At 45.2% G+C, this 13337-nt stretch overlaps 1 protein-coding gene across 3 annotated transcripts in view; it reads left to right on the top strand.

Annotated features, from left to right (window-relative positions):
- Positions 1 to 13337, top strand: part of TTC25 (tetratricopeptide repeat domain 25) — a 29501-nt gene that overhangs the window by 12890 nt on the left and 3274 nt on the right. For 2 of the 3 annotated variants that reach the window (XM_006183331.3, XM_014558076.2), the window contains 4 exons: positions 3767 to 3853; positions 5906 to 6102; positions 11389 to 11489; positions 13025 to 13106. In XM_006183331.3, the coding sequence (XP_006183393.1) occupies positions 3767 to 3853; positions 5906 to 6102; positions 11389 to 11489; positions 13025 to 13106 (467 nt within the window). The remainder of the gene's footprint in view (positions 1 to 3766; positions 3854 to 5905; positions 6103 to 11388; positions 11490 to 13024; positions 13107 to 13337) is intronic. The other variant, XM_014558075.2, reaches the window with a different exon arrangement.

Genomic DNA, 13337 nt, shown 5'->3' on the forward strand with positions numbered 1-13337 from the left:
TGCTTTTCACCTGTCAACTCTCCTACCCCTGCTGACACACAGGCCTTGGCCCTTCATTGCCTGCAGGTTAAAACCAAATGCCTTTGCTTGACACTCAAGGCTGTCTCTGAACCCACTTCTACACAGCCCTCTGATGTCAGTCTGCCACTTACGTCGAACTGTATTTCCTGAACACGCCTGCCTTTTGTGCTCTCCTCCTCCCTCTTCTGAGCCTTACAAGCTGTCCATTCCCAGTTCATTTCCCAACCTGCCTCCACCGTGCTGAGTAGGAGTCTCACATACTGGCCGTTCAGAAGTAGAAAACAAACAACTCGCTTTGGAGACCAGACCTGACTTTGATTCCTGGCTTTGGCACTTAGAAGCTGTGTGGATTTAAGTTGCTCACCTACTCAGTTTCCTGATGTCTAAAGAAGGTGTAATACTGACTTATGGGACTTTTGAGGATTAAGTAAGATATGTCTTCATAGTACTTTAAATCCAACCATCTCCCATGCCTAAAAGACATATAAAGCTTTACTTCTTGCAGAACTCCCTTCCAAGCTCCAGACCTGCATACCAATAGATTCCAAGGCATTTCCACTTGAATGTCCCACAGGAACCCCAAATTTAACATGTCCAGAATGGATTCCCTTATCTTCCTTCTGAACCTCTTGCTTCAGAGTTCCCTATGTGTGAAGATGGCACTGTTGGCCACTCAGTCCCCAAGGAGGAGCCCAGGTGGCTTCCCAGACACCTCCCTTCCCTCACTGCTCATGCCAGCCTGCCGTGTCCTGTCCCTGCCTCCTCCTACCTGTCTCCTAGAGTACCTTCCCTTCTCTGCGTCCCTCCCACAGCTCAGTCCACACCTTCCTCACTTTTTGCCTATTTCCTGCAGCCTGGGTTTCCTGCTGCCCAGCTGGCCTTTCTGTGCAAAACAAATCCAGTGATTGGGTTATAGTTCCAGCACCTGGGACTGGCTTTCTTGGGCCCTTGGGCATCCTGTGCCCTGGCCAATACCTCGTGGCTCTGCCCCTGCCTCGCCTTTTCTTTTGCCAGCTCTTTCTTCATCAGCTCCCTCCTACACATCCATCAAAACTTAAGTGCTTTTCTTGGAGGAAGGCTTCCATGCGTCCCAGAGTGATTTAGCCATCCCTCATCCTTGCCCCCTCCCCGCACTCCACGCTTATCTTGTCGGACCTGTTAGGTTTATTAACTTTTAGACTCTTTCCCTTCCCAGCACCTACCACATAATGGGCATGAAATGAATGTGTGCTAAGTTGGTGTTAAGTAAACAGAGGTATCCCTTAAACCATGTTAGTTCCTTTTTAACGTCCACAAATGAGTCTCCAGTGTTACCTGTGAGTTCAGCGGGCCCCATGTGATCCCTCAATGGAATCAGCCCCGCCCTGCCCGCCCCGCATCCCAAAGCCTACCATCCTTCAAGGTGCGGGTCAAATTCCGACTTGTCTGAATAGCTTCTCCAGTGACCCCAGCCCTCATTCCTTTCTCGGAATGTGCTACAGGTGATTTGATTGCATGCTTTCTCAGTCCCATTTTTGTTACCTTAGTACATATTATGGTTATGAATACATTAACATATTTCAGCTTGTTTATTCACACCATAACAGGGGCAGCAGACAGCAGAGCAGCAAGTGCAAAGTATGGCCAAGGAGCCAAAGAGAGAGGAGCTGAGGGGGCCTCAGAAAGGAGGGGGAGACAAAGGGACTAGGGACTGGAAGAGCTGCAGGCAGTGTGGCAAGACCCGGGCCAGGACCTGAGGGGAGTGGGAGGACAGGACCTGTGGGGAGTGGGAGGACAGGAGGCCATGCTGAGGACAGACTGTAGCCTGGAAGTGATGAGGGCCAGTGAGGAGTTTGCTTTCACATAAGTCTACAGTGTTGTACTTGATCCAGAGCTGTGTGGTGCTGAGAGCTGAACTTGACCTTCTCCCCCCACCTTCCCCCACCACCAATACCACACCCCCCTCACTCCCCTGGGGCCATGTTGAGCTGTGTCCTCCTGGCCCCTTTTCAATGGATTTACCTACCTATATATGTACATATACACATACATAGGATTTTTTAAACAAAAGCAGCTCATTTCTGGGTTTTGTTGTTGTCTTTTTTAAAGGCTGTGTTTTGGAAAGCAATGTCTCCCTCTTTGAATGGTTTTGTAGAAAGGTATTTCAGCATGCACTGTAGCTGATGTTTGCCATCACACACAGAGCTGTGGTGAGACTCAGCAGATGTGTATGATTTTTCCTGGGGGTAGAGGAATGGCTGGGTCAGATTTGCATTTTAGAAAGGCAGGTCCGGCCAGTGTGGGGAGAATGAATCAGGAGAACTTCATGGAAACCACAGAAGTGTGCCGCAGGGTTACTGGGGCTGCTGGGCAAAGAGGAAATGGGGAAGGTTGCCTGGGGAGGGAGAATGAGGGGGACGCTGGTGGAGGGAGCTGGGGGTTGGGGAGGGTTTTCTTGCTTTACTTGTTGGGAAGATTTTTTTTTTTAAGCAGAGATCAGAATGTGTGTGTGGTGGAGGTAGAGAACTGGTATGGGGGAGCAGTTGTTTTTTCTTTATGGAAATATCTTGATCTCTTTTCTGATGACATAAATAGTGAAAAAAAATTTAAGTAATATAGATAAATTAAAAGTGTCCCTCCTACTCTCATTTTCCTTGGGTAATCATTGTTACTAGTTAGACTTAACCTTCTTTATTTCTTTTAAAAATGCCCACTTATATTATTTTTTTGGTGGTTTAAAACAACATATTTATTCTCTTACAGCTCTGAGGGTTGGCAGTCAGAAGGCAATTTCACTATCAAGGTATCGGTAGGGCCACACTCCCTCCAGAGGCTCAGGGGAATCTGTTTCCTTGTCTTCTCCAAATTCTAGCACTGCATTTATTGCTCCCCTGGGCCCATGGCCCCTTCCTCCGTCGTCAAAGCTTTGCACACAGCTTCCTGCTTCAGGCTTGCGTATTCACCTTTTTTTTTAAATTGAGGTGTAGTCAGTTTACAATGTTGTGTCAGTTTTTGGGGTACAGTATAATGTTTCCGTCATACAAATACACACATACATTCTTTTTCATTATAGGTTACTACAAGACACTGAATATAGTTCCCTGTGCTGTACAGCAGAAACATTGTTAATGCTGGAGAAGGTGTGGAGAAAAGGGAACCCTCCTACACTGTTGGTGGGAATGTAGTTTGCTGCAGCCGTTATGGAAAACACTATGGAGATTCCTCAAAAAACTAAAACTAAACGTACCATGTGATTCAGCAATCCCAATCCTGGGCATATATCTGGAGGGAACTCTAATTAAAAAAGATACATGCACCCCAGTGTTCATAGCAGCACTATATACAATAGCCACATATTCACTTTTACCACAAATAGGGCAATAGACATCGTATGTGCTCCCATAATCTGACTTTTTAACTTAATATATCAGGGGTTTTTGCCGTACACAAAAATTGCACTGATAACTTTCAGATTGTTTCCACCGTTATAAACAGCACTTTAATGAGTGTTCTTGTCACATTATCTTCTGGCAGTAAATTCTTAGAAAGGGAGTTGGTGGACCAAAGGGGTTATCTTTGCAAGCTGTTGCCTGTTTGCCCCCGAGAAAGGTCCCAAGAATGTCCGTTTCTGGCCACAGGGCACAAGAGGGCCTGTGTACCACAGCCTTGCCAGCCTGGGCATCGTCCCTCCACCTGGCCCCTGTCTTTGCATTCTTTCCAGTTTCCATGGTGCCTAGAATGGCCTTGTCTTGCTTCTTCCCCACAGTGATCTTCCTGATGCCAAGTCGAGGGCCCTGGACAACATTGGCAGGGTTTTTGCCCGAGTTGGGAAATTCCAGCAAGCCATTGACACGTAAGTGACCTGGTACAGCTCCTTCCCCACCCTGGGGCCAGGACATCCCACCCTCCCACTGGACTCCCAGCCTGGGGCCTGGATGCCAGGCAAAGAGGCAGAGAAGACTCCAGTTTGGCTCCTGGCTCTGCTGGGTGGCCATGGACCAGCCACTTCATAAACCCTGGGGCTCATCATTTAGAGCAACTAATAGAATAGAATCGGCATTTTCTCAAAATAACCCAGTGACAAGAGTCACCTGGGGCTCTTGCTGGGTGGATGAATTACGGAGCCTGTCTCCTGGAAATTCTCACTCTGCAGGTTTGGGTTGGAGCTCAGGAATCTGTTTTGTTTTGTTTTAATTTTATTTAATTTTTTGTTGTTGTTGTTACTGAGGGGAGGTAATTAGATCTACTTATTTATTTATCTTTAGAGGAGGTACTGGGGATCGAACCCAGGACCACGTGCACGCTAAGCATGAGCTCTACCACTGAGCTATACCTTCCCCCTCAGGAATCTGTGTTTTAACAGGTGCTCCAGGTGATCCTTACCTTTGGGCAAGTTCAGGAGTGGGTGGCCCATTGACTTCTGGGAGCTCCTCTGAGGTTCTTCTGTGATTCTGTGCAGTCATGTCGGGTTACTGGGAATGGAGACTGAGCTCTCCGGATGGCTTAACCTCTGGACTTTTAATAGCTAGCCCTGGGGCTGGTGACTTGCTCCAGAGTGATGATTCAGCCCCAGGGAAACTCTGGGGAGGGGTTGGTCCGGAGACTGGACTGCAATGGACACAGCCAGCTCCTTGGGCCCACTGGCTTAGCGCACAGAGAAATTGTTCTGCAGGCCTCGTTGCTTGATTGAAATAGACTTGTTCGCCACAACCTTCTGCTCCATGTCATTTGGCTTCCCAAATGGCTCCTGGTATCTATGTGCCAAAAGGCAGAGGAGTGTGAGAGTTCACCTACCCACTCGTATCTTCTTATAATAGAATGTATTACAATAAACATGTGTTCCATGAAAAAAATGTTAATCTGGAAAATACAGAAAAGTAGAAGAGTCTTCAGTCCCACCACCTAAAGACAAATACTAATTCTAATCTCACTCTTATTTTCATTGGTATTTTGTTTTATCATTCCAATCTTTCTTCGGTGTTGATGTTCTCTTATATGTGCTCAACAGTATTCTTGGTTTGTTTGTTTGCTTTGTGTAGGACTTTATACACAAGCATCTTAATTGAACTGCAGAATAATTATAAAAGTAGAAATAATTGGTATTTTCTCTATTTTGCAAATGAGGAAATTGAAACTCAGAATTGCTTAGCAATAATCTTAAACGTTATTTTTATGTGATTTCAAATGCTATTTTTAAAATTTTGATGTGTAGTTGATTTACAGTGTTAGTTTCAGGTGTACAGCAAAGGGATTCAGTTAGACATATGCATACATATTTTTTTTTCAGATTCTTTTCCATTATATGTTATTACAAGAAATTGAATACAGTTCCCTGTGCTATACAGTAGGTCCTTGTTGTTTTTCTATTTTATATATACTAATGTGTATCTATTAATCCCCTAACTCCTAATTTATCTCTCCCCTCCCCTGTCTTTCCCCTTTGGCAACCATAGTTTGTTTTCTATGTCCATGAGTCTATTTCTGGTTTGTAAGTAAAAAGTATGTCATTTTTTTTAGATTCCACGTATAAATTATTTCATATGCTATTTGTCTTTCTATATCTGACTTACTTCACTTAATATGATCATCTGTAGGTCCATCCATGTTGCTGCAAATGACATTATTTCATTTTTTAAGGCTGAGTAATATTCCATGGTATATTCAAGTGCTGTTTTATAAACATTATTTTCAACTGTTGTATCAAAGCCAGTCCCATAGATGTACCAGAATAGCTTTGGTTAATAGTTTAAAAATACATTAATGTGGGTTATCGCCACCCCTGAATCTTAAAGAACTGGTAGTTGGAGAACAGTTTTGATTCTGCACCCAGTAGGAAGCCAGGCCTCCTGTGGCCCAGGGCAGGGGCTGAGTGGAAGAAGCTGAGCCTGGTATGTCATGTCTTCAGGTGGGAAGAGAAGATCCCTCTGGCCAAAACCACCCTGGAGAAGACCTGGCTGTTCCATGAGATTGGCCGTTGCTACTTGGAGCTGGACCAGGCCTGGCAGGCCCAGAATTATGGCGAGAAGTCCCAGCAGTATGCCGAGGAAGAAGGGGACATCGAGTGGCAGCTGAACGCCAGCATTCTGGTGGCACAGGCACAAGGTATGGGCTCAGTGAGTCCCACCCTACCTTCATCCTATGGGCTAAACTTACCTCCCAAGGTGTCCTTGCCCAGATGAATTCTGATTCTGAGGGGTTAAACCCCCGCATTTTGACCAGTGCAAAATAGTGCCTACTTTAAGCTAAGCTAAGTTAGGGCTTGGGGGTCCCCAAGAGCTGCCCTGCCCTTGAGGATCTTGGCCACAGACCAGAACAGCATAGTGTTGTCATCAAAACATCTCCACCACTCTGGCCTTGGTACACTATGCGCATTCTGGCATTTCATCACTATACCAGGCAATGATGTAGGCATTATTGTCCCCATTTTCTAGAAGGGAAAAACTGAGGCTCTGAGTGATTCAGCAGATTGCCCCAGGTCACCTGAGGGAACTTTTTAGAGTGATGGAAATGTTCTAAAACGGGGTTGTGGTGATCACTAAAATCACTGAATTGTATACCTACAAATGGGTGCCTTTTATACTGTGAATTACATCTCAATGAAGTTGTTAAAAAAAAATAAAACAGCAAGGGACAGTGGGTGAGGAGAAACAGATGGAACAGGATTGGTGATATTTTGGTAACTGTTGAAGCTGGGTGATGAGTAATGGAGTTTCTTGATACTGTTCTTTCTATTGTTCTGTGTATTTGAAATAGTCCATGATACAAAGTTAAGAAAGAAATGGCTCCAGGTCACAATAACAGGTAAGCAGTGGAGCTGGGATTAGAACCCAGATCTGTCTGACTCTGGAGCTTGGGCTCGGGCTCACTGTACTAAGCTGCCCGCCGCAGGCATAGGCTGTCCCCAGTCAGGGAGGAAGTGTGACAGGTGCTCTAATCAGGGGCCTCACCTTTTTTTTTTCATTTGGGGGGAGATAATTAGGTTTTGTTTAGGTACTAGGGACTGAACCCGGGACCTTGTGCATGCTAGGCACGCACTCTACCACTGAGCTGTACCCATCATCCCCGCAGGGGCCTCACCATTCATTCACTTATTCACATCACAGATGCTTACTTGGCAATTTCCAGGCACCAAGTTGGATGTACAGCAGGGAGCAAAACTGATAACTATTTCCTGCGCTCACATCTGAGGGAGAACTTTGAAGCAGAAACTTTTACTTATTTTAGTTTTTTAAACACCTTTATTGTGGTATGTTTCCTGTACAGTAAAATACACATATTTCAGATGTACAATTTGATGAATTTTGATAGGTATATACACCCATGAAACCACCACCACAATCAAGATAGCTAACATTTCTTTCACTCCCCTGGAGGTGCAATTTTCAGATTCCTAATTTATCCTTTCCCACCCTGTTTAACCCCTGGTAACCATAAGTTTGTTCTGTGTCTGTGGGTCTGTTTCTGTTTTGTAGATAAGTTCATTTGTATCCTTTTTTTATAGATTCCACATATAAGCAATATCATATGGCACTTTTCTTTCTTTCTGACTTACTTCACTTAGAATGATGATCTCCAGGTACATCCGTGTTGCTGCAAATGGCATTATTTTGTCCTTTTTTTTGGCTGTGTGGCATTCCATTTTGTCTGAGTGAGTGTGTGTGTGTATGTGTGAGTGTATGTGTACACCAAATCTTCTTTATCTTGTCATCTGTCCAGGGACATTTGGGTTGTTTACATGTCTTGGTTATTATAAATAGTGCTGCTGTGAACATTGGGGTGCATGTATGTTTTTTAATTATATTTTTCTCTGGATATATGCCCAGGAATGGGATTGCTGGATAATATGGTAAGTCTGTTTTTAGTTTTTTTAAGGAACCTCTGTACTGTTTTCCATAGTGGCTGCACCAATTTACATTCCCACCAACAGTGTAGGAGGGTTCCTTTTTCTCCACACCCTCTCCAGCATTTATTGTTCGTGGCTTTTTAATGATGGCTATTCTGACTGGTGTGAGGTGATATCTCATTGTAGTTTTGATTTGCATTTCTCTAACAATTAATGATGTTGAGCATCTTTTCATGTTCTTGTTGGCCATCTGGATGTTTTTTTGAGAGATGTCTATTTAAGTCTTCTGCCCATTTTTGATTGAATTACTTGGTTTTTTTATATTAAGGTGTGTGAGCTGTTTGTATATTTTGGAAATTAATCCCTTGTCGGTCGCATCATCTGCAAATATTTTCTCCCATTCTGTAGGTTGTCATCTTGTTTTGATGATGGTATCCTTAGCTTTGCAAAAACTTTTAAGTTCAATTTCATCCCATTTGTTGATTTTTGCTTTCATTTCCATTACTCTAGGAGCTGGTTCAAAAAATATATTGCTGTGATTTATGTCCAAGAGTGTTCTGCCTGTTTTCCTCTAGGAGTTTTATAGTATCTGGCTTTACATTAGGTCTTTAATCCATTTTGAGTTTATTTTTGTATATGGTGTTAGAGAATGTTCTAATTTCAGTCTTTAATAGGTAGCTGTCCAGTTTTCCCAGCACCACTTATTGAAGAGACTGTCTTCTCTCCATTGTATAATCTTGCCTCCTTTGTCATAGATTAATTGATCATACATGCATGGGTTTATTTCTGGACTTTCTATCCTGTTCCATTGATCTATGTGTCTGTATTTGTGCCAGTACCATATTGTTTTGATTACTGTAGCTTTGTAGTACAGTCTGAAGTCAGGGAGCACAATTCTCTTTGTTCTGTTCTTTTTTTTCAAGATTGTTTTGGCTATTCAGGGTCTTTTGTGTTTCCCTACAAATTTTAACATTTTTTGTTCCAGCTCTGTGAAAAATGTCATTGGCAATTTGATAGGAATTGCATTGAATCTGTATATTGCCTTAGGTAGTATGGCCATTTTAACAATATTGATTATTCCAATCTAAGAACATGGTATTTCTTTTCATTTGTTTATTCAATTTCTTTCATCAGTGTCTTACACTTTTCAGAGTGCAGGACTTTTGCCTTCTTGGGTAGGTTTATTTTTAGGTATTTTATTCTTTTTGGTGTGATGGTAAATTAGATTGTTTCCTTAATTTCTTTTTCTGCTATTTTGTTGTTAGTGTATAAAAATGCAACTTATTTCTGTGTATTAATTTTGTATCCTGCAACTTTACCAAATTCATTGATGAACTATAGTAGTTTTCTGGTAGCTTCTTTAGGGTTTTCTACGTATAGTATCATGTCATCTGCAAACAGTGACAATTTTACTTCTTCGCGTCCAATTTGGATTCCTTTTATTTCTTTCTTTGATTGCTATGGCTGGGACTTCCAAAGCTATATTGAAATAAAAGTGGCAAGAGTGGGCATCCTTGTCTTGTTCCTGATCTTAAAGGAAATGCTTTCAGCTGAAGTAGAAACTTTCAGACTGTGAAGGCACTAGCTGTTCCAAGAGCTGAGGGCAGAACTTTCCAACCAAAGGAGCCACGTTTAGGGAGGTGGGCAGGAGTCTGGCTGATTTAAGAAGCTGAAGGAGACCTGTGTGGGCTGGAGCTCCTGGGGGCAGGAAAGTCTGGAAGGAGAAGGCTAGTGAGGAGTCAGGCCCACAGGGCCTCAGGGGCCTAGTTAGAAATCATAGATTCTTTCCTAAAAACCTACAGAAACCCCCTTGAAAGCTTCAAAGTGGGGAAGACGTGGTTACTGTAGCTTTTCCCAGAACTCTTTTCCATTCTTAGGAAGGTAATCCTAGAAGTTGAAGGAGAGGCGTTTGGTACGTCTCAGCATTGATGCTGTCCTGAGTCTTCTCAGGTCCTGAGGGCCCCTAGAGAACCAGGCCATTCACTGCCCATCTCAGTTTTCCCACTCTAGGGTGGGAAAATCCAACGTGGCACTGGGGAACCACTTGCTTCTAGAGCCAGCACAGCAAAGCAGGCAGATCTTGGGCTCTGTGCCCTCCTAGCAAGTGCCACTCTGAGCCTCAGTTTCATCCTCTGTAAATAGGGAAGATTATAGTATGTCCCTAGAGGTTTGGTGTGAAGAAGGTAATACCTAAGTGTGTCAGCACTTAGAACAGGAAGTAGTATATAGTGAGTGCTCCAGAAATGCTCATTTCTTCCTTCCTGCCCCCTCATCAACTTCCCATAAGTGTTTCTAACAATGATAAGAAACAATTCCTTGGAAAAGCCAATTTATGGCTCAACAAAAATGTGGAAGTAAATGAGTGGATTTGTGGATGCAGAGGGAAGAAAGAAGAGGAAAGCAGCTCCCAGAAAGAAGATAACTTGGAGGTTACGGATTCAGTTAAAAACGAAAGGAATGATCTTTAACGTTTCCCTTGAATCAGTGTTATAACTCCTCTGCAGACCTGCAGTGTCAGAATGACAACAACTGACGTTTGTTCAAGGTGGTCTCTGAGTGAACACTGTGACTCTCCTTTTCAAATGTATATTTGAAAAAAAATGTATATTGATCTCATTTACTGTTACTCCACATACTTTCAGAACAGGTAGAATTACTTTTTGCATTTTTGTATTTATTTTTATTGAGGTATAGTCAGTTATGTGTCAATTTCTTGTGTACAGCATAATGTTTCAGTCATACATATATATACATATGTTCGTTTTCATATTCTTTTTCATTGTACGTCACTACAAGATACTGAATATAGTTCCCTTTGCTACATAGAAGAAATTTGTTTTTTAGCTTTTTGCAGTTTGACTTACAGACACTTTCCCCAGGGATCCCAGAGCAGTTCTTGGGAGGGAGTGGATCTTGGGGTACTCAGTTGTAAGAGGGAGCAGCGGTGTGAGGAATGGGGTGTATGGGGTTTCCAGCCCCTGGCAAGAGAGCACTTCCTCCTTCCTTCCTGAAATGAAGCTCTTTTCAAAGGCAGGCGGTCAGTCCATCAGGCCAGCATCCCTGGCCCAGCCCCAGCAGTAAACAGTCGGTTGGGTGAGTGAGCACAGACTGTGTTCAGATTGTGCCAATGTGGGCACTGATGTCCCAGCCGGGGCCCACAGTCACATCCAGCCCTACAATATTTTGTTTGGTCTCCGTGGTATTCTTAAGAAATCCGAGTGAATACTTAAGAAATATGGATTTCCTCTTCTGGAACAATCTAAAGATGGGGTGGGAGGGAGTTGATGTTGGCACAGGCCCCTCGCCTAGACCCCCTTCCTTCCCTGACCCCTTTGCACCTGAAATCTAAGGCTCAGTTTCCCTGGTGCTGGTCCTTGGTGGAGAGACAGCCCAGGAATGTCTAGAAGTGGCGATGCTGGGCAGCCCAGTGATGCCACCCAAGGCCCAGGGATGCTCCGGAGGATCCCCTGGTACCTGCAGGGTGGCCTATCATGCAACACAGTGTTACAATCTACCTGTGCTGTGTCCCCCCCACCGCTCTTCAGTGAAGCTGAGAGACTTCGAGTCAGCCGTGAACAACTTCGAGAAGGCCCTGGAGAGAGCGAAGCTGGTTCATAACAACGAGGCGCAGCAGGCCATCATCAGTGTGAGCCTCCCCTCCCCCACTCCACCCCCACCATCACCGCTCTGCTCAGCCATCTATGGGCGGAGGTGGGGGGGGCCTGGGCCCCTCAGCCAGGGGCTTTTATCACCTCCAGCCGCAGGGCACAGTCTATGTACGGCAGTGGCTTTCCAATGTCTGTTACTGCCAGCAGTTTATAGAGCAAACCAATACACATATTTTTATTTAAAATAGACAAAAAAAGGTTTTACAAAGCATATTTACCTCTACGATGTACACCGATATTTCCTATTCTATTCTATTTTCTGTTTTATTTCATGCTGGCTGCGATCTCCCCGATTAATTTTAGGACTTAGAGTTTGAAAATTGCCAGCACCTCCTTAGGAGAAAACATGAAATCTGTGTGGTTGCCTCTCACTTGCCCAGAACTGGGTCAGTCAGCTGCTAGCCACCTGGGGTTAGAGTAAAAGGAATAGTGAAAGGAGATAAAAGTAAGTAAAATATACAGGGCAGTTCCTCAGTCACCCTAGCCAAGGTTCAAGTGCTCAATAGCCATGGGTGGCCTCTGGGTACCACGTGGTGCAGATCCAGAGTCTTCTATCACTGTCCCAAAGGTGACGACTGTGGTCCTGGCTCTCAGGAAACCTGGTGTCAGCAGGAAGTTTAAACACAAGCCCCTTGTTCACAACCAGTGCTATGGGGACTAGGGGAGCCAGAGTGAGAACCCCAGTGGGCAGCAGGGCAGGGCCGTTCTCATCCAGGAGGGTTTGAGGTCACCTTGGAGGCTGGGCAGAGTTTTGAAAGTTGGAGGCAGAGAGAAGTGCCTGTCAGGCCATACGGTCCCACAGCCCTGAGTGGCTTCTCATGGGACCAGGTCCCTGACATTTCATCCTCCTGGCTTATCATCTCTTGGCTGGAAGGTGTACAGGGCTCAGAGACACTGCACAAGAACATCTGGGCCCAGTGGTCCAGAACCAGCAGATGGTTCCCAAGGCCAGTGGTGCCCTGCCCCGTGCAAGTCGTGGGGAGGGCTGCTATGAAGAGGTCAGGGTTGCTCTCAGGATGCTCACAGGCTGAGTTCCAGATCCCCGGGGACCCTGCAGACACCCTGGCAGCCCCTCTGAAGGCGAGCCAGCCCCGAGCCCCATCCACACCTGTGGTGTGTGGCTGAGTCCCCTCCATGGCTTGCTGCCTGGCTGAGGGTTTAGGGGCTTGCTTTGTCTCTTTACATTGGCTGAAGCCAAGAGGAGCTTTAGGTAGAAAGGTGGGAATCAGTAGACAGACACAAATCCCTATACCTGCCTGAACCCGAGGGAAATGAGTTTGAGTTACCTGCAGCTGTTTATCTCTCATACCACTTAGTGTGTGAATTCCAAGTCCATAGTTTCAGTTAACCTCAGGGCAGGAGTCTTCAGAGGAACCAGGAGAAAGAGGAGGGGCGAGCAGGGGGTGGGAGGCACAGAGCCCGGCCTCCTGGGGTTGGGGCTTGGGTGAGGAAAGGACAGGTATGGATGTCACCCAGGGTTAAGCGAGTTCACTAGCTCCTCTGCCACTCACAGGCCTTGGACGATGCCAACAAGGGCATCATCGAAGAGCTGAAGAAAACCGACTACAAGGAGATACTCAAATATAAGGAGAAAGGTGAGTTCCTGGAGCCCCGAAGACGGCAGCTTCACAATCTATCTTCTGCTCCCCTCCCGTCTGTCCTCGCAGCACTTTCCTTGGCTCCTCGCACCGAACGTTCTGATTACTGTGCCGCCAGCAGCTCCAGCCTTTCCCGCAGTCAGGAGAGAGAGGCTGTCCACCCGTGGTGGGGTCAGAACCCACGCAGCCTGCCCTGAGAGCCTCCTCCCATATTTCTTCAATCGGTTC

This window comes from Camelus ferus, chromosome 16 (assembly GCF_009834535.1).
Source record: "Camelus ferus isolate YT-003-E chromosome 16, BCGSAC_Cfer_1.0, whole genome shotgun sequence".
Classification (NCBI taxonomy): Eukaryota; Metazoa; Chordata; class Mammalia; order Artiodactyla; family Camelidae; genus Camelus; species Camelus ferus.